At 42.2% G+C, this 20,361-nt stretch overlaps 1 protein-coding gene across 1 annotated transcript in view; it reads right to left on the bottom strand.

Moving 5' to 3' along the window:
- WIF1 (WNT inhibitory factor 1) overlaps positions 1 to 20,361 on the bottom strand; it is a 167,881-nt gene that overhangs the window by 62,636 nt on the left and 84,884 nt on the right. Inside the window, exon 4 of the mRNA XM_073650692.1 lies at positions 860 to 1,000. Within this exon, the coding sequence (XP_073506793.1) occupies positions 860 to 1,000 (141 nt within the window). The remainder of the gene's footprint in view (positions 1 to 859; positions 1,001 to 20,361) is intronic.

Raw genomic sequence — 20,361 nt, 5'->3', positions numbered from 1 at the left:
GTATTTGGGTTTTGTACATTTTATCAACTGCTGATGTATAAAATAGGATGCCATTTGGATGCCATAAAGATGTAAAAAACTGAAATATGGATTGCAAATAGATGACAATACAGATGAAAAATCACCGGGGTTTTTTTCTGTCGGAAAATCAGAGAATTTGTTTATAAGCTTGTGTGAACTGGGTTTGTCCTCTTTCAGACAATGTTCTTCCCTGGCTACAGTCTGTTAAAAAAAAATAACAAACTGCATTGTACTCATCTTCCCCAGGTCCACTGGCGAGTCTCCACTGCCACTCATTGTGTTTGGAACTGGCTGCAGTGTTGATGTCATGTCAACAGCACAGGAGACAATCAGTGAGCCCAACGGCTCCGAAGGGTGCATTCTGTCTACATGGGCATAGCCACCGAGCTCACTGATTGGGCTGTTGACATAGCGCCGGTGGACTCGGGGAAGGTGAGTATAACTCGCTTTGTTATTTTTTAACAAATTGCAGCTGGGGCAGAACATTGTCTGAAAGAGACCCCTTTGAAAAAAGAAATGAATAATGCCTGCACATGCAGTAATTACAAGACATCAGAACTTGAAAATCACTGGCAATCCATTACATGCCATGCATTATTTTTTTTTGCCTTTTTTCCTACTTTTGGTGTGTTTTGTGTGTCATTGTGTCACGCTTTAGGGATGGTGTTTTTTCTTTTTCATGCCTGCATACAAAAACCCTTGTCAGAAATGCAGACATGCAAAAGAAAAGGCATAAAACTGTAGATGAAGAGAGACTTGTCTGGAGCCGGACAACCCTTTTAGGCTGATATTTCAATATGGTTTGCTTTTAGGTAAATCACATAGATTTCCCACTCACCTTGCTGACATGTTTTGAAAAAGATGGCATTTTGCGGTGTTTGTAGAATCACATTTCCTTCTGAATTCATAACAATTATATTGACTTCAAATGCTGCCACTCCATCTTGATTGCCAAGGCAAGGAAATCCAACCTGAACAACTGAAGAACAATAACATGAATGTCCAAAATCACTATGTGCTAAATAAAAAACAAGTTATTCTAATGGGCTCTGATCAGTAGAATATGACAGCGGTGTACCATCAAGCATCGACATATGAGAGTGATAATACCTGGTACCTAAAGGGGGGGGCCCATGAGAAACAATTATTACACCACCCACAAGATAGATGATAAATGTATTACTGCTGGGGCTCCCACGCAGACCATGAGATTCTGTTCTTGGCTACCTTAGTTCCATAGATATTGACTTAAGTACTAGCGTACATGTTTGACCAATTCTCCATTCAAGATTGGAACATGGGTCATTATTTCTCCTGATGGGTGCTATCAATGTTTAAGTTCCAATTCTAAAACTGTTATACATAGGGCTCGTTCAGACAAGCATATTAAATGTCTGTGTGCTGTCAGTATGCAAAACAGGTACCATACGGACAGCAAATGGACCAATGAAAGACAATGTGGTAGTTCACATGAACGTTTTTACACACAGACCGATGGTCTGTCTGCATGTAAAACACTGCAGCATTCACTACTTAGATCCGTTTTTCATAACTACGGTAAGTAACCAATAAGTAAATTAGATCTCAAAAACAGAACACAGATGAGTACCGATCTATGTGTCATGCGTTTTTCATGGATCCGTATCAAATAACATCCTGTTTTTACAAACTGGAAGTTCAGACCTTTTAGGCTACAGAGCGCTGATGAGCTGTTCTAAGCTCTGCCATCAGCAATGTCTTGTACTATGGATGTTGAGAGGATCACTGTTCTTGGGCAGGAGAGGCCTGAGCTTTGTGGTAATAGACTTCCCTCCTACAGTGACAGAATCACGAAGAAAGTTGTGTTGAAGGAGATATGCAAATATGCTCATCCCTCATTTATGTATGTAGCCCCCATGTTTAATGCCCACATCATTAATGCAGCTGTATGTGCCCTAAATAGATGTTTATGATGTTTAATGCTAACATCATTAAAGCCACCATATGTGCATAAATTGATGTTTATGATGTGTTATGCCCACCATCATTCTTGCCATTGTTGCCCTAAATATATATATATATTTTTACAGTACAGACCAAAAGTTTGGACACACCTTCTCATTTAAAGATTTTTCTGTATTTTCATGACTATGAAAATTGTACATTCACACTGAAGGCATCAAAACTATGAATTAACACATGTGGAATTAAATACTTAACAAAAAAGTGTGAAACAACTGAAAATATGTCTTATATTCTAGGTTCTTCAAAGTAGCCACCTTTTGCTTGGATGACTGCTTTGCACACTCTTGGCATTCTCTTGATGAGCTTCAAGAGGTAGTCACCGGAAATGGTCTTCACTTCACAGGTGTGCCCTGTAAGGTTTAATAAGTGGGATTTCTTGCCTTATAAATGGGGTTGGGACCATCAGTTGTGTTGTGCAGAAGTCTGGTGGATACACAGCTGATAGTCCTACTGAATAGACTGTTAGAATTTGTATTATGGCAAGAAAAAAGCAGCTAAGTAAAGAAAAACGAGTGGCCATCATTACTTTAAGAAATGAAGGTCTGTCAGTGCGAAAAATTGGGCAAACTTTGAAAGTGTCCCCAAGTGCAGTTGCAAAAACCATCAAGCGCTACAAAGAAACTGACTCACTTGAGGACCGCCCCAGGAAAAGAAGACCAAGAGTCACCTCTGCTTCTGAGGATAAGTTTATCCGAGTCACCAGCCTCAGAAATCGCAGGATAACAGCAGCTCAGATTAGAGACCAGGTCAATGCCACACAGAGTTCTAGCAGCAGACACATCTCTACAACAACTGTTAAGAGGAGACTTTGTGCAGCAGGCCTTCATGGTAAAATAGCTGCTAGGAAACCACTGCTAAGGACAGGAAACAAGCAGAAGAGACTTGTTTGGGCTAAAGAACACAAGGAATGGACATTAGACCAGTGGAAATCTGTGCTTTGGTCTGATGAGTCCAAATTTGACATCTTTGGTTCCAACCACCGTGTCTTTGTGCGACGCAGAAAAGGTGAACGGATGGACTCTACATGCCTGGTTCCCAACGTGAAGCATGGAGGAGGAGGTGTGATGGTGTGGGGGGGCTTTGCTGGTGACACTGTTGGGGATTTATTCAAAATTGAAGGCATACTGAACCAGCATGGCTACCACAGCATCTTGCAGTGGCATGCTATTCCATCCGGTTTGCGTTTAGTTGGACCATCATTTATTTTTCAACAGGACAATGACCCCAAACACACCTCCAGGCTGTGTAAGGGCTATTTAACCAAGAAGGAGAGTGATGGGGGCTACGCTAGATGACCTGGCCTCCACAGTCACCAGACCTGAACCCAATCGAGATAGTTTGGGGTGAGCTGGACCGCAGAGTGAAGGCAAAAGGGCCAACAAGTGCTAAGCATCTCTGGGAACTCCTTCAAGATTGTTGGAAGACCATTTCCGGTGACTACCTCTTGAAGCTCATCAAGAGGATGCCAAGAGTGTGCAAAGCAGTCATCAAAGCAAAAGGTGGCTACTTTGAAGAACCTAGAATATAAGACATATTTTCAGCTATTTCACACTTTTTTGTTAAGTATATAATTCCACTTGTGTTAATTCATAGTTTTGATGCCTTCAGTGTGAATGTACAATCTTCATAGTCATGAAAATACAGAAAAATCTTTAAATGAGAAGGTGTGTCCAAACTTTTGGTCTGTACTGTACATAAATATTTTTTCTATATTTATAAGATGATAATGTTACTAAGAGGTGGTGGAGCTGCCATGAGCAATATAGGAGGGAAATGCAGTAGAGGCTTAAGAATGGGTTCACAGCACTGTGCAAATGGCCCTCTATGTACCTGCAACAATTTAATTTTCTGTCAGCAGTCATATATTTGTGTGTTTAAGTAGAAATTCTTTTGATTGCATAATATATCAAATGTAAGCTAGTCATTCATCTATGTTTTTAATACTCATGATTGGACGCCATGTGCTTACAATCCAGAGCAGGCATCCAATATGTCTTGCCCGACTACCATTTCTGAGTACATTGGCAATGCAGGAGTAGAAAGAAGTAGTGAAGCTACCGCTATGGCTGAACAGATTTATGAACATATTGGGGAGAATTCATGGCTAAGTAAAGAAATATCCAGCTCACCGTTTGGTTTATATTTAGTTTATTCAGAGCCCGGAAACGCTATGTCAAAGCGTGAAGGTAATCCATTGAAGAGGAAAAGGATCCAGCACACAAACAGTGAACAATCTTTTATTCAAAAAAGTGCATGGGAGAGGATTAAAACAAGATTTTCATGGTGATGGTTACACGAAAGAAGAAGGCAACAACGCGTTTCGGATGACCTGGCACCCTTATTCATGATGCTGACATTGGTAACTTTTTAAATATGTAATTTACTGTTTGTGAGCTAGATCCTTTTCCTCTTCAAAGAATTCATGGATACCACAAGTGCTAGAACAGGAACCACTAATAACACCACAGTATGTCAACAACTGTGCAGACCACAGCTACAATGTCAACCACAGATCGGGCTACAGCTCTGTGCTCAGCAAGTGATCCTAAGAGAAGATAAAAGTAAGGACACTCTGCTGCAGCCCTGATAGACAGTCAGGTTCAGCAATAACTCAGGAGATGATGATATGGTTGCTCGCAGTCTGGGTCATTGTCTTTAGCATGTTCCTGAAAATGTATATACTCACATGCAGTCAGGCACTTTAACAGGAATAGATTCTGGATCACCACCGAATGATCCAACAGAATGTTTCACAGCAATTAAAAGATGGTGATTAATTGGTCACACCAGTATTCAACCTCCAATTCCTCAGCCTCCTCTATTTCCAGCTATGCCTATGTCTATTATGCCCCCCCTCTTCCCAGGCTGAGGCAGTCCTTCATATGACAGTAGTTAATCCCTTTTTCACAGAGCCAGGATTGGCCTACTTACTCCACACTTCAAAATCAATCATGCCAACCACCCCATGGCCATTAATATTTGGCTACAGTACAGGCAAACATCAAGGGCAGCATACATTGGAGCGTTAGTCCTTAGTAAGTAGGTGTCCAGGTCCTCCATCCACTCATGATGGTTTTTATAAATTGTAAAATTAAATTATAAAACATTTAATTTTCATATTATTTTTAAATGCTTTGTCTATATTGGAAAGTTGTCAATAATTTCAGGAATTGTTGCTTTTTGTGGTTGAAATTCCAATATTGTTTCTAACATTATTCTGAGATTTGTGACAATTGTTTCATAATTAAAAAAGTTATGATTTAGTATAAAAATATATTTCGATAAATTTCAAAATCTGGTTCTCATTTTTTGGGAAGTTTAAAAAAATTCTTTAAAGGTAACCTGTCACATGAAAAAAACACTATTAACCTGCAGATGTAGGGTTAATCTGCAGGTTAAAAACTTTCTAAACCTGCCTGATTCCCGTATTTAGAGCCTCACTGCCAGTAGGTCATAAACTTTATTCCTGCGATGCCGGCAGGAGTTCAGTCACTGATCTGTATATAGAGAGCGGCGGCTGTAACGGCACTGACTGATAGACTGCCCTAATCTTGAGCGAGCTGTCAGTCAGTGCTGGGGACGCAGTTACAGCCATCACTCTCTATACACAGAGCGGTGAATGAACCCACGCCGGTGCCACCCCTATGACTGAATCCCAAACGCTGCCAAGGGGGGAATAAAGTTAATTTTCTCCTGGCAGCAGGGCTCTAAGTGCAGACGCCGGGCAGCATAATAACGCTATTAACTTGCAGATTAACCTCATAGCTGCAGGTTGATAGCATTTTTCATGTGAAAGATTCCCTTTGAACCTATTTTATGTTTCTTTGTCTTTTTCATAATTTTCTGCACATTCATTATCTTCTTTTATATTGTTATAAAAGCTTTGTACTAAGTTATAAAGTTAAAACTCTCTGTATAAAAATTAATATGAGCACTACTACCATATGATGACACAGCAGCAGGGTAAGGTGAATCTCTAAACACCCTAAATAAAATCACAAAGAAAAGGTCTAGTGTATAGTAGCATATACCTACTGTGCTAATGTGGAAATAACATAAAAAAATGATAAAATATTGGCACATAGCCCTAATAGTTAAGCATATGAAGACTCTGACTGTGTACGGAATGATGGGGTATAACATGCTGTAAATTCTGTAAAGAGAAGTCATCATTAAGCTCTATTTGTACGGCAATGGCGTGTGGATACTTTCCACATCAACCAGTCAGTTCAACTATCATTTCCCAGGTTTGTAATCCTTAATTGGAGGACTTCCTGATCCTGATATGAGCCCAATGTGTTTAGAGCCAGTGGTGATTCTTTGGAGTCCACAGATTTCAAAGATAACACTATTAGGTGAAGTCACTTGAGACCACAGATGTCTGGATAGACCAATCTACCAAACCACGCGTTTCAAAAAGTAATGATTTCCTTCTTCAGGGATTATGACAGCTACCCCCTATAGATATGATAATTTATAGATTGTTGGGTGTCTGACTGCTGAGACCACAAGTGATCATTAAATTATCCCACATTCTACAATAGAGGAAAATGTGAAATAACTTGGTGATTAAATAATATTTAAAAAAAATGTAATTCTAAAATATTGAACGTAAGTAAATCTTAGCCACAAAATTTGAGGGGGAGATGCATTTCTGCAAACATTGTTTAGACTTGCAAGTTTTATTGACATTTAAAATACAGCAGATGAAATAAGTATTGAATACGTTACCAATTTTCTAAATGAATGTATTTCTATTAGGTGCTATTGGCATGAAGTTCTCACCAGATGTCGGAAACAACCCATCCAAACCACACAGGAAAAGAAATCAAATCATAGATTTCCATAAATTAAGTTATGTGTAGTAATGAGAAATGACACAGGGAAAAAGTACTGAACACATGAAGAACAAGAGGTGCAAAAAGCCATGGAAAGTCATGACACCAGCTGAAATCTATCAGTAATTAGAAAGCATTCCTGAAAAATAATATCAGCTGGTTCCACTGTTGGACTATAATAAGAGGTCTCATTACCAAGGTGCCACACAAGAAACATCTCATGATAGGTAAAACCAGTGAGCTGTCTCAAAACCTTCGCAACCTTATTGTTGCAAAACATTCTGATGGCATTGGTTACAAGAGAATTTCTAAACTACTGAAAGCTCCAGTGAGCACTGTTGGGGACATAATCTGGAAGTGAAAAAAACATCACATCAACATAAACCGGGTACGACCAAGTGCTCCCCACAAGATTTCAGACAGAGGAGTGAAAAGAATTATCAAAAGAGTTGTCCAAGAGCCAAGGCCAACCTATGGAGAGCTACAGAAAGACCTGGAATTAGCAGGTACAATTGTTTCAAAGAAAACTATAAGTAATGCATTCAACCTCCATGGCCTGTATGCATGCTCACCACGAAAGACTCCATTGCTGAATAAAAAGAATGTTCAAGCGTGTTTAAAGTTTGCTCAACAACATTTAGACAAGCCTGTGAAATACTGGGAGAATATAGTCTGGTCATATGAGACCAAAATTGAACTCTTTGGATGATCTAATACACACCATGTTTGGAGGCCGAAAGCACTGCATATTACCCCAAAAACACCATACCATGACAGAAGTTTGGAAGTGGGAACATCGTGTTGTGGGGCTGTTTTTCAGCATACGGCACTGGCAAACATCATGTGATTGAAGGAAGGATAAATGAACAAATGTACAGAGAAATTCTTGACAAAAATCTTCTGCCATCTACCAGGGTGATGAAGATGAAACGAGGGTGGACATTTCAGTAAGACAATGATCCCAAACACTCAGCCAATGAAACGCTCGATTGTTTTCAGAGAAAGAAAATAAAGTTGCTAGAATGACCCAGCCAATCACCTGATCAAAGTCCAATAGAAAATTTATAGAAGGAACTAAAGCTCAGAGTTAATAGAATGAGTCCACAAAACCTTCAGGATTTAAAGAATGTTTGTGTGGAAGAATGGGACAAAATCACACCTGAGCAATGCATGCGACTAGTTTCTCCATACAGGAGGAGTCTCGAAGCAAATTTCAGTAAGAGTGTTCAATACTTTGTCCCTGTGTCATCTCTCATTATTACACATAATTTAATTTATAGACATCTATGGTTTGATTTCTTTGCCTGTGTCTATTGGATTGGTTGTTACTGACATCTGGTGAGAATTTCATGTTAATAGGAGCTTTAGAAATATATTTACTTACATAATTGGTGATGTGTTCAATTCTTATTTCACTCGCTGTACATTTTAAAATAAATGTAACAAATCTGGTAAGTCAGTATCTGAAATCAATGACATTTATGAAATATACACATAATATTTCATAGATGTCATTGAAACTTTGGAAACATATTTTAAATGTCTAAATAAAATAAACACAAACAGCAATAAATGAAATGGTTTAACAAAATGTTTATCCAAAATATACGTATAACAAAACATAACATCACTTTTAATGAAACATTAACAACATAAATTATCTATGGCCAGGGACTGCAACTTGCTTCATGAAGTAGTCCTTGGTTTTCAGTCCTGAAGATCCAGGCCTGGGTTATGGATCATTTTGCAGATTTCCAGATGTTATTGGCATATGCTCTAGAAGATCATCCACCGTTGCTGTGTCATACATTCGTTTAATTGTGGAGAATAACATACCAATTAATTATGGAGATCACATTTGCTTCATTTATCTTGTATAGAACTGAAAAACACCCAAAGACACATTCAACATACATTTGGTCTTGGCTAGACGCAGGGCCGGCTCCAGGTTTTTGTGGGCCCTGGGCGAAAGAGTCTCAGTGGGCCCCTTTAACACATACCATGATTCATGATGCACAGATACGGCGGAGAAATATATATATAGTACAATGCAAAGATTTCACTTCTTACATTACATGAGTGATATCTATTGTAAATTCCACAATAGCTCAGAAACCGGTGAATCGCTCCACACATAATAGTGGCCACCATATAAAGCTCCATACAGAATACTGGCCCCCATATAACGCTTCATACGGAATACTGGCCCCCATATAAGGCCCCATAAGGAATACTGGCCCCCATATAAGGCCCCATAAGGAATACTGGCCCCCATATAAGGCCCCATACGGAATACTGGCCCCCATATAAGGCTCCATGCGGAATACTGACCCCCATATAAGGCTCTATGCGGAATACTGACCCCCATATAAGGCTCCATGCGGAATACTGGCCCCCATATAAGGCCCCATAAGGAATACTGGCCCCCATACGGAATACTGGCCCCCATATAAGGCCCCATATGGAATACTGGCCCCCATATAAGGCTCCATACGGAATACTGGCCCCCATATAAGGCTCCATACGGAATACTGGCCTCCATATAAGGCTCCATACGGAATACTGGCCCCCATATAAGGTTCCATACAGAATACTGGCCCCCATATAACGCTCCATACTGAATACTGGTCCCCTTATAAAGCTCCATACAGGATACTGGCCCCCATATAACGCTCCATACAGGATACTGGTCCCCTTATAAAACTCCATACAGGATACTGGCCCCCATATAATGCTGCATGCAAGCTGTGCCCCCTTATAATGCTCCATGCAGGCTGTTACCCCCCACATAATGCCCCATACAGGCCCCCCCTTTATAATGCCCCATGCAGGCTGTTCCCCACCTTATAATGCCCCATGCAGGATGTCACCCCCCCCTCTTTATAATGCCCCATGCAGGATGCCCCCCCCCCTTTATAATGCCCCATAAAGGATGTACTCCCCCCTCTTTATAATGCCCCATGCAGGATGTACCCCCCCTCTCTTTATAATGCCCCATGCAGGATGCCCCCCCCCCTTCTCTTTATACTGCTCCATGCCTCCATACATTAAAAAAAAAAAAATCAAATACTCACCTTCCTTCTCCTCACCTGCTACCTGCTACCTGCTGCCTGCTGCCCGCTGCTCGGGTCCGGACTCCAGCGTTGTCGGCGTCTTCCCGCTCAGCGCTCCCTGTGACGGCTCAGGGGAGGGCGCGGTGTAAAGACGTCACCGCGCCCTTTGACCTGAGACGTCACAGGGAGCGGAGAGCAGGAAGACAGCTGATCTGCGGAGGCACGGGGAGAGGTAAGTATCCGGCTGCCGGGGCCCTGAGCAAGCGGCGGAGAAGGGCGGGCGCTGACACCGCTCTCCTCCGCCCATAGCCCAGCGGGGTGCGCGACCGCCAGTGGGCCCCTCTGTGTGCTCAGGGCCCCGGCATTTGCCCGGGTGCGCCGGGTGCTGACGCCGGCCCTGGCTAGACGATTGCTAAAAATGTGTCTGTGATCCTTGAAAGCGAGAAGTGGGTGCAGTAAATTGATAGAAAGTACAAAGGCCTCATCACCATTAATTACAAATGGGCTTGTGGCCCAGAAGAACCAGGTCGTGAATGAGGTTCTGGGATGTAAAGTTGGTTAGCGATAAGTCGCTGGCACCTTCTTGAAGCACAGAAGGTTTTAGAGTTAGCAGTGCTTCAATTGGCCCCAGTGTCTAAAATCATAAACTGGTAGTGAGTAGTGACTGTCTGCCAAAGTCAGCAGCACTACCGAAAAATACTGTTAATAATTGTAGTATCTAGACCCTGATTTTTGTGACTTCTTCACCCTTATGGGTTTCCCATCAAAAGCACCAAGGTAGATAGGAAAATGTGTAGCAGCATGGTACCCTTCAGCTAGCTCTAGCTGTTGCAGAACATGTTGATGAAGTTGCTCCTAGATAAGGTCACATGCTGCTCGGACAATCATAGATATTGTAGATTTGTCCAGCAAAAATTTTAAATTTAGGGATATAAAAGCTTTTCCTGTTGCAATGAACCTAAAGAAGAAAAAAAAAAAAATGTAAAATATATTCCAATAATAAAAAATAAAATAAATAAATATATACCGTAAGTAAAAAAAGGTGTTTTCCAACACATTGATATGAATGACCTATATTTATGAAAGGGCATCAATGTTCTGAAGGTCATAACTGTACTGGAAAAAAAACATTTAAAAGGATTACGAAAACAATAACGTGAGTAACAAATGTGCTTGTTGCCAGCACTATTCTGTTACTGCATTGCCAGGGTCAGACCGAAAGAAGATAAGGGGCATTATTTTTGAAGTTTGAACAAGTGAGAAGTATTCAACAAAAATTGATACCCCCCCCCCCCAAAAAAAAACAACAATATAAATAAAATAGCAAACAAAATATTAGAATTTTTGAAGATAAAACAAACATACAGTAGCAATTATAAACAGAAAAAAGGGTCCTTACCTCAGAGTGACGACAACCCATTAGTCGGGGTAAATACAGCACCACGTATTAGTCGTCTGAAAGGATAATAAAGGATGAAGGACCGGCAACTGATCAAATGAGTGCACAGACATGCAACAAAACTTATTGGACTTGTCCGAGTGTTGCCGTGGGTCACTGTAGAGGTACTGGAAATGGCCTAAACTTGCAACACAATGGGATGACCCTGTAATCTTCATTTCCTTCTTTGTTCCTATTGCCTTCTGCACCACTTTCCAGGGCTCCGAGATTCCATCAAACGCAAAAGGGCATGTTTGTTATGGCTCAATTGCACATTTGACACATTGCTTGATAGCAAAAAAAATAAAATTTACAAAAAAAAACACTTTCAAATATTTTATTGTAAAAGAAAATGGTGTTTGTGTGGTCAGGTGAAATTGTTTTAGGGTCAAAGTTGGAAATTTTAACTTTCATATGTAAAATTCATATGCCAATCTTCAGAAGAGACAGGCCTTCATTACCATGAGAATTGTTAATCTGTGGAACAGTCTACCTCAGAAGCTGGTCACAATGGTCACAAACTATTCATCTGTGGAACATCTATCTCAGAAACAGGTCACAATGGTATCCATTGATGGATTCAGAAAAGGCTTTGATACGTTTTTAGAAAAAAACAAAACATAAATACTTCTGTATATGTGAAACATCTTGTTCTGAATGTTGATCAAGTCGATCAACATTTGGAATCAGGAGGAAATAACCTGCTCTTTAGGGCAGACTGGATCATACACTATGGATGTACCCAGGGCCGGGATGAGGAGTAGGCAGGGTAGGCACCCACCTAGAGCGTTTCCTCCTGCTTCCCTGAGGGGGCTGCACTATGGGGAAAAGAAATGACATTGCTGAATGCCTATAGCCACCCGGCATCTTCCTTTGGCCGCAGGCATTCAGCACAGTGACGGCCGGGATGCAGGAACACAGGGTAGCGGTGTCAGTCACTGACACCGCTCACCCCTCTCCCTGCCTGCGCTCCAGCCGTCGCACCCTCCCCTGCACTCAATCGTATTCACATTTTTCAGACGTGAATACAATTGCTATGAGTTGCGCTACCAGCACAGGAGCAGAGGAGCAGTAATCAGCTCTCTGCTCCTCCGGGAACTCCAGTAGAATGTAGGCCACTTCCGGTCTGTGCCCTGTTGTAGACGGTGCACCCAGGGGATGTCGGATGGTACAATGCAGTGGCATCATTGCAACATCGAGCACCCTTTGCTGTACATGAAAGAAGAAGATAAGGAGCTGTGTTGGTCAGGAACCTGAATTAGGTGAGTATACGTTTTTTTAAATTTATTTTATATTAATTTGCCAATAAATGGGGGCATTTGGGGACATAGACAGGTGGGGCTGGCTGTGGGGACATATACATGTGGGGCTTGCTGCGGGGACATACGTGGGGCTGGCTGTGGGGAGATATACATATGAGGCTAGCTGTGGGGACATATATATGTGGGGCTGGTAGTGGGGACATATATATGTGGGTCTGGCTGTGGGGACACATATACTGTAAGTGAGGCTGGCTGTGGGGACATGTACGTGGGGGTGGCTGTGGGGAAATACGTGGGGCTGGCTGTTTGGATATACATAGTGCTGGCTGTGAAGACATATACGTGGGGCTGAAGAGCGGCTGGTTGTGGGGACATATGTAAGGCTGGCTGTAGGTCTGGCAGTGGGGACATAAAAGGGGTTGGATTTGGGGACCTAACAGGGGCTGGCTGTGGGGCTAGCTGTGGGGACATTACAAGAGGGGTTGGCTGTGGGGATATAACAAGAGGGGCCGTGGGGGACATCACATTATATGGGAGACTGGGGAACATTATATGGGGAGCTGTGGGTTTTGGGGACATCATACTATATATGATTTATGGAGGGCATCATATTGTATAGGGGGCTGTGGAGGGCAACATACTAAAGAGGTGGCTGTGGGGGACATCATAATGTATAGGGGATTTTGAGGGACATTATAATGAAGGCTGTGGAGACCTCATACTGTAAGGCTATGTGCACACGTTCAGTATTTGATTGCAGAAATTTCTGCATCTCTTGGCAGCAAAAATGCTGGGCAAAAACACACATTTTGCCATGATTTTGATGAGTTTTTGATGTTTTTTTTATGCATTTTTTGATATGTGTTTTTGTACAGCAATCAATGCTTTTTAGAGCTAAATAAAGATATTTGAAAAAAAGAAACATGGGACATCGCTTTAACCCTTGGATTACCGTCGGACCTGGAGTGAGCATATTGGTTAATTTAAATGATTAAAGAATGTGTCTCCTCATTATTATAGATAGGGTTAGGTGTCAGCGACACCTAATCCCATTAACCCTAATCCCATTACCACTAGAATGTATTGAATTCGGTAAATCCGCATGGTTCAGAGAACACATGCGGATTTACCTGCATTCAATAGAACGCAGAGTTTTGGACGCAGCAAAAATCTGCTGATTTTTATTTGCATTATGCAATTCATGCAGCTGGCACCAGTTCACACTTAGGAGGTGCTGGTCAGGTTTTTTTTTACTATTTATCTCTATAGGAGGTTGAATTGCCTTCTACCTGACACTGCACTCCTCCCCTTGACCAGCAGGTGATTTATAATCAGTTTTACCTGCCCATTTAAATTGTAGGTGTTTTAGCCCAGAAGTGACGTGTGTTGTCCAAAGATGTAGGCTTGTAGCCCAGAAGTGGCATGGTACGTAGAACAGGGACCCATCAGACGGGAGGTCACCTTGCCGCGGTTGATGGGCACACATGAATTGGTCAATTTATGCGCTAAGAACCTTCGCTTTTTGTAAGTACAGCTTTCTGAGCAATAATATAGTCTAAATTCAATGTTCACACTGACTTTGTGTATCTTGGCCATAGTGAAGTGCTGCTCTACTTTTTTATTTGTATTATACAATTCATGCAGCTGGCACCAGTTCACACTTAGGAGGTGCTGGTCAGGTTATTTTTACTATTTATTTGAAAAAAAGAAATGTGGGACATCGCTTTATCCCTTGGATTACTGTCGGACCTGGGATGAGTATATTGGTTAATTTAAATTATTAAAGAATGTGTCTGTTTTATTTCAAATAAAGTGTTCTATTCTCAGTGTGAATGTTTATTTTACTCTTTACGTAGTAATGAGGGTGTCTGGTTCACACTTCTTCATTACGAAAGCTAGGGTTAGGCGTCAGCGACATCTAATTCTATTAACCCTAATAGAACGCAGCGTTTTGGATGCAGCAAAAATCTGCTGCGTCCAAAGAGCTGCTATGTACGGATTGTGGGCACATACTCTTACATTTAAAAAATGGTGCGGGCTCCCGCATCATTTTCACAACCAGCAGCGGGAAAGCCAAACACTAAGGGCTGATAATTCTAGCCGAGGAAGGGGCCATTAGCCAAAAATGTTCCCTGGCTATTATTAACATCTCAAAACTGTTTGCTTAGCCTTTACAGGCTAGGTTACAGGGGGACCCCTGAAAAAAATTGACGTACAGTCCCCCTATAAAATCTAACCAGCAAAGGTTAGGCAGACAGCTGCGGGCTGATATTAATAGCTAGGGAAGAGACCATGGATCCTGGCCCCCTCTGAGGCTAATATTAGCTCTCAGACGCCCGAGAAATGGAGCATCCATAAGATACGCCAAATCTGGCACTTAGCCTCCGCTCCTCGCACTTGCCCTGGTGCGGTGGCAAGTGAGGTAATAGGGTTGGGGTTCATGTCAGCCTTGTATTGGCAGCTGACATGAAGCCCAGGTTAGTAATGGAGGGCAGCTATAAAACACCCCCATTATTAACCCCATAGTAAAGTTTTTAAAATAAAGACATGGTCAGAATAAAGTGTTTTATTTTAAATAAAATTCCACATGGTTTTAATCATTTATTTAAAAATAAAAAACACAATATACTCATCTAACGCCTAATTCGCTGAAGCCAATGTCCTCTGTAAAAAAACAAAAATAAAAAAAACATATCCCTCACTTGTCCGAAGTGATGACATATTCCAGAGTGTCCCATGAAGATCTGGGTCACTTCTAGAGCAGTCATATCAGCAATCACTGGTGTGACTGTACTAGAGGACAGCACTCTATACACTGACAGGAGAGTAATCACCCCTGTCAGTATATAGCGCTGAGCTGCCGGGAGTGAGTTCAATGGAGTTCAATCAGCTGATGATCAGCTGATAAGCTCCAGTGACCTCACTTACTGCACCAGTGCTGCATGAGAAAATTCTCACGCCGCGCTGGTGCCGTAAATGAGGTCACCGGAGCTCTCAGCTGATCATCAGCTGATTGAACTCCAGTGACCTCACTCCCAGCAGCTCAGCGCTATACACTGTCGGGAGGGATCCCGCTCCTGTCATTGTATAGCATGGCGCCGGATGATCAAATCACCGTAGTAGATTGGGATTAGGTGAGTATGAAGTGCTGTTTATTTTAATAGCAATTTATTTAAACTTTTTTTTTCTTTTTTACATGGAGCACAGGCACCGGCTGAGGAGACCACAACTCACACTGTGATATATTTATCTTTTGTCCTCAGCCCAATTCTTTCCACCTGTTGTTTACATTCCTGATTCTCCTATTATAACCAATAAAATTCATTTTAATTGAGTATACCGTTGTTGTGTAGTCTTCTGTAGGTATTTACATGTATTAAAGCTGTCAAAACAGTCGCAAATCATGCACACAGAGTGAATCAAACATAACATTCGAGCACGCCGAAGATACTCAGAAAACACCCGAGCATGCTCGTAAATTTCGAGTAACGAGCATGCTCGCTCATCACTAATTGTTACCCTTTTGCTCGTCACTGTAAGTGTTTACTTGTTGATATGATACTGACTATGTCTCATCAGTACTGTGGTTCCTGTATGGTCCGCAGTCTGATAAAGGCTGATAACAACAACTTCCAGCATCTCCTTACAATTGTTAAGGACATACTGGGAGTCGTAGGCTCATGAGATACAAATGTGTGTGGGCCTATTACAATTGATTTCTGTACTAAGTTTGGTGATGTATTCATGTAGTGACGGTGGTTTCAGTGACGTATACATATACTGGTGTTGTATTTATTTACTGACAGTGGTTCTGGTGATGTATTCATGTACTGATGGTGGATCTGGTGAGGTATTCATGTACTGATGGTGGTTCTGGTGACATATACATGTGCTGGTGTTGTATTTATTTACTGACGTTGGTTCTCGTGATGTATTCAAGTACTGATTGATGTTCTGGTGACTCATTAATGTACTGATGGTGGTTCTGGTAATGTATTCATGTACTGATGGTGGTTCTGGTGCTGTATTCATGTACTGATGATGGTTCTAGTGACCTATTTATTTACTTATTATAGTTCTGGTGCCGTATTTATGTACTATCAATGGCTCTCATGTTCTGTTTACATACTAATGATGATTTTGGCTTCAAATTCATGTACTGATGATGTTTCTGGTGAAGAATACAGCACCAGAACAATCATTACATATATACATCATGAGAGCCATCAGTAGTATATGAATACAGCACAAAGACAACCATCACTATATGAATACATCACCAGAATCACCATCAGAACAGGAATACGACACAAGAATCACCATCAGTTTATGATCCATGGCCCCAGAACCACCATCAGTACAGGAATATGGCACCAGAACCATCATCAGTTTTGCTGCAAACTGTATTTGCCGCATGAAGGACATAAAAATAATCATGAGTATATTTTTATCTATAATGGGGTCTGTTTAGTTTCCATTAGGGTATCTGCCAAATGCTTGACACCTTAATTTAAACCAATTGGCCACAATTATAGATAAGCTATATTAGTTTCCATGACTGTCCTTGAGCCTGACATTTACATATAGGAATATAGGATGTCAGGGATGAATATTACTATTTGTCCCAGATATTGTGTAAATGTTTCCCAAAGATTCTATATATAACTTTAAAAATGCACACTTTTTTTACCTTTGATGGTGTTATTTGGTGAAAAAAGTAACAATTCTAGTGGAAGTGGTCATCAGAGCTTGTTACCTGACCCATCATTGAGGAAGGGGGGGGCATTATGGCTCCTTTTACTTTAGTCTCCGACCCATTCCTTTACTTGGGGGATGAAGGTTCATTGGGTTGGAGAGGCACCATCGGCTTTGTCTGCCTAGGGCACCAAAATACCTGGTCCCGGCCCTTTAGGTACCTCAGTCCCTTTATCCTTTCCTACCCTTGGTTGAATTTTATGGACATGTGTCTATTGTAAACCGTCTTACAGTGACAAAATTATTCACTCCCGTTGGCATTTTTCATGTTTTTCTACCTCACAACCTGGAATTTGACTGTATTTTAAGAGTTTGCATCAGTTCATGTAAAGAACATGCCTACAACTGTGAACATTTGGTTTTCTTTTTATTGTGAAGCAAACAACTAACAGGACAAAATAACTGAAAACTTCAGTGTGCATAACTATTCACCCCCCTAAAGTCAGTACTTTGTAGAGCCTCCTTTTGCGGCAATTACAGCTGCAAGCCGCTTTGGATAAGGTTCTATGAGCTTTCCACATTGCCACTGGGATTTTTTCCCATTCCTCAAGGCAAAACTGGTCCAGCTACTTCAAATTAGATGGTTTCCTCTGGTGAACAGCAATCTTGAAGTCTGACCACAGATTCTCAATTGGATTACGGTCTTGGCTTTGACTAGGTCACAACCATCTTCCCCTCAGCTTAGACCATTTTTCCTGTCCCTGTTGCCGAAAAACACCCCAACAGCATGATACTGCTTCCATCATGTTTCACTGTGAGGATGATGTTCTTGGGGTGATGAGCTGGGTTGGTTTGGCGCCAGACATAGCGTTTACCTTGGTGGCCAGAAAGTTTAAGTTTTCATTTCATCTGACCACAGCACCTTCCTCCATACATTTAAGGATCTCCCACATGTATTTTGGCAAAATCACAATGAGCCTTACACTTTTTGTGTGTGAGTAAAGGTTTTTTTCTACCCACTCTTCCATGAAAGCCACTTTTATGGATTGTACGGTTTATTGTGGTAGTATGGACAGATATCCAATCTCTGCTTGGGAACTCTGCATTTTTTTCAAGGTTACCTTTGGTCTCTGATCTGCCTCTCTAATTAATGCCCTCTTTGCCCAGGCTAGTTTTGGAGGGCAACCCTCTCTTGGCAGGTTTGTTGTGGTGCCATGTTCTTTCCATTTTATTATAATGAATTTGATAGAGCTCCGGGGGGTTATCAGAGATTAAGATATTTTTTTATAACCCAACCCTGACTTGTACTTCTCAACAACTTTGTCCCTGACTTGTTTGGAGATCTCCTTGGTCTTCATGGGGTTGTCTGGTTAGTGGTGCATCTTGCTTAATGGAGTTGCAGCCTCTTTGGAGTTTCAGAAAAGGTGTGTATACACTGACAGACCATGTGACACTTAGGCCACGGCCCCATTATCAGTATTTGGTCTGTGGCGCCCCTGCGGGTTCAGTCACCACAGAAGTACTGCATCTCACCCAGAGGTGTGGTATCCGACTCTCACGTAAGGATGGAGTACTGCCCGGGACCCACCCACCTGCATCCAACACTACACCATTCCAGACCAGCAGGCGGGGCAAGATGCACTGGCTTATGCTGAGCCCTGACCCTGGTTGGAAGTGGGGGGAACCATGTAGTGGGTGTGGGTGGAGGAAGCAGTACAGGGGAGCACTTTGAGTAGGAGTACAAAAGGGAACCATCTTGGGAGTGTTCAGGACAGTCTGAGAGGAGAAGTAGTGGGAGCAGGAGCTCTGTAGGAGCGCTGCTCAGAGAAGAGGGCCTAGATTGAGAGGCCCGGAGGACAGGTTGGAAGAGGAAGGGAGCAGAGGGAAGGCTCCAGAAGTGAGTGGATCCCAGGGGCACGGCGAGTGCAGAAGCCACCCGTGCGCCCGAATCTACCAGAACATGGAGGGATCAGGCCGCAAAGGGGACCGGCCACTAACTAGTGGAGAACTACAAGGCTCAGCTAGAAACCGGAGGCTTCTGTACTTTCAGGGTGCAGCTGCTCACAACCGCAACTAAATCGCTAAAAAGGTAGCCACATAGGATTCAGGGGACTGCAGGTTGCCAGCTAAAATCCGAGGTTACCGGCTTGGGACACTGGTTGCGAGGCGCAGGGCAGGAGGGTGAGAGTCAGCGCAGGAAGACGACCGAGGAGGGCATACAGAATGGGGTCCCGTTACGTACTCCTGAAACACCTGGGAGTTTGCTGAAGCCCTGCCTTGGTGAACACAGGACGGTGTGGGAGGTTACCCTGGTACTGGGAACCTGGAGTCCAACAACTGTGAGCAAATCTGAAGACTGCACCACACTGTGTCCTAGAATTATTATCTGCGCCATCACCTGCACTACACTGCACAGCAACATCTACCTCATTAATCATCACTACTCTGCCCTGGAGCTTTGCTCTGCCATGTGGACAGCTGAACCAGCTCTGCTGCGTCACCATGAGCTCCGGAGGATCTACACTGCAGCGGCGGCTCCATATAGCCGCATACCACAGGTGGAGTCACAAACATTATATATAAAAACTTTATTCCCCTTTTATTGACAGCCCTGGGTCATGGACCGGGTCACCGCCACTGTGACACCCCCAGCATCGACCGGCCCGGCTACCGAGTACCCCACGGCCCAGGGGGGCGCGTCAGGTCAGTATTCGGTCAGTATTTTTTCTCAGGAGTCAGAGCCAAAACCAGGTGACTAACAATCAGAGAAAAGGTATAATAGAAACAAGTGCACCAATTCTGCGTTTATCACCCACTCCTGGTTTTGGCTCCCACTCCTGAGAAAAAATACTGACCGATTACTGACCAAATACTGATAGTGGGGCCGTGGCCTTAGATTGCACATAGGTGAACTTCCTTTCACTAAGTGTAAAGGGAAGTGCCCCCAATATATATATATATATATATATATACAGTGTATATATATATATATGTATATATATATATATATATATATATATATATATATATATATACAGTTGTGCTCAAAA

This window comes from Phyllobates terribilis, unplaced genomic scaffold (assembly GCF_046119375.1).
Source record: "Phyllobates terribilis strain yellow unplaced genomic scaffold, ASM4611937v1 Scaffold_11__3_contigs__length_659146591, whole genome shotgun sequence".
Classification (NCBI taxonomy): domain Eukaryota; kingdom Metazoa; phylum Chordata; class Amphibia; order Anura; family Dendrobatidae; genus Phyllobates; species Phyllobates terribilis.
The sequence above is the reverse complement of the archived record's forward strand: the minus strand, read 5'-3'. Positions and strand labels throughout refer to the sequence as shown.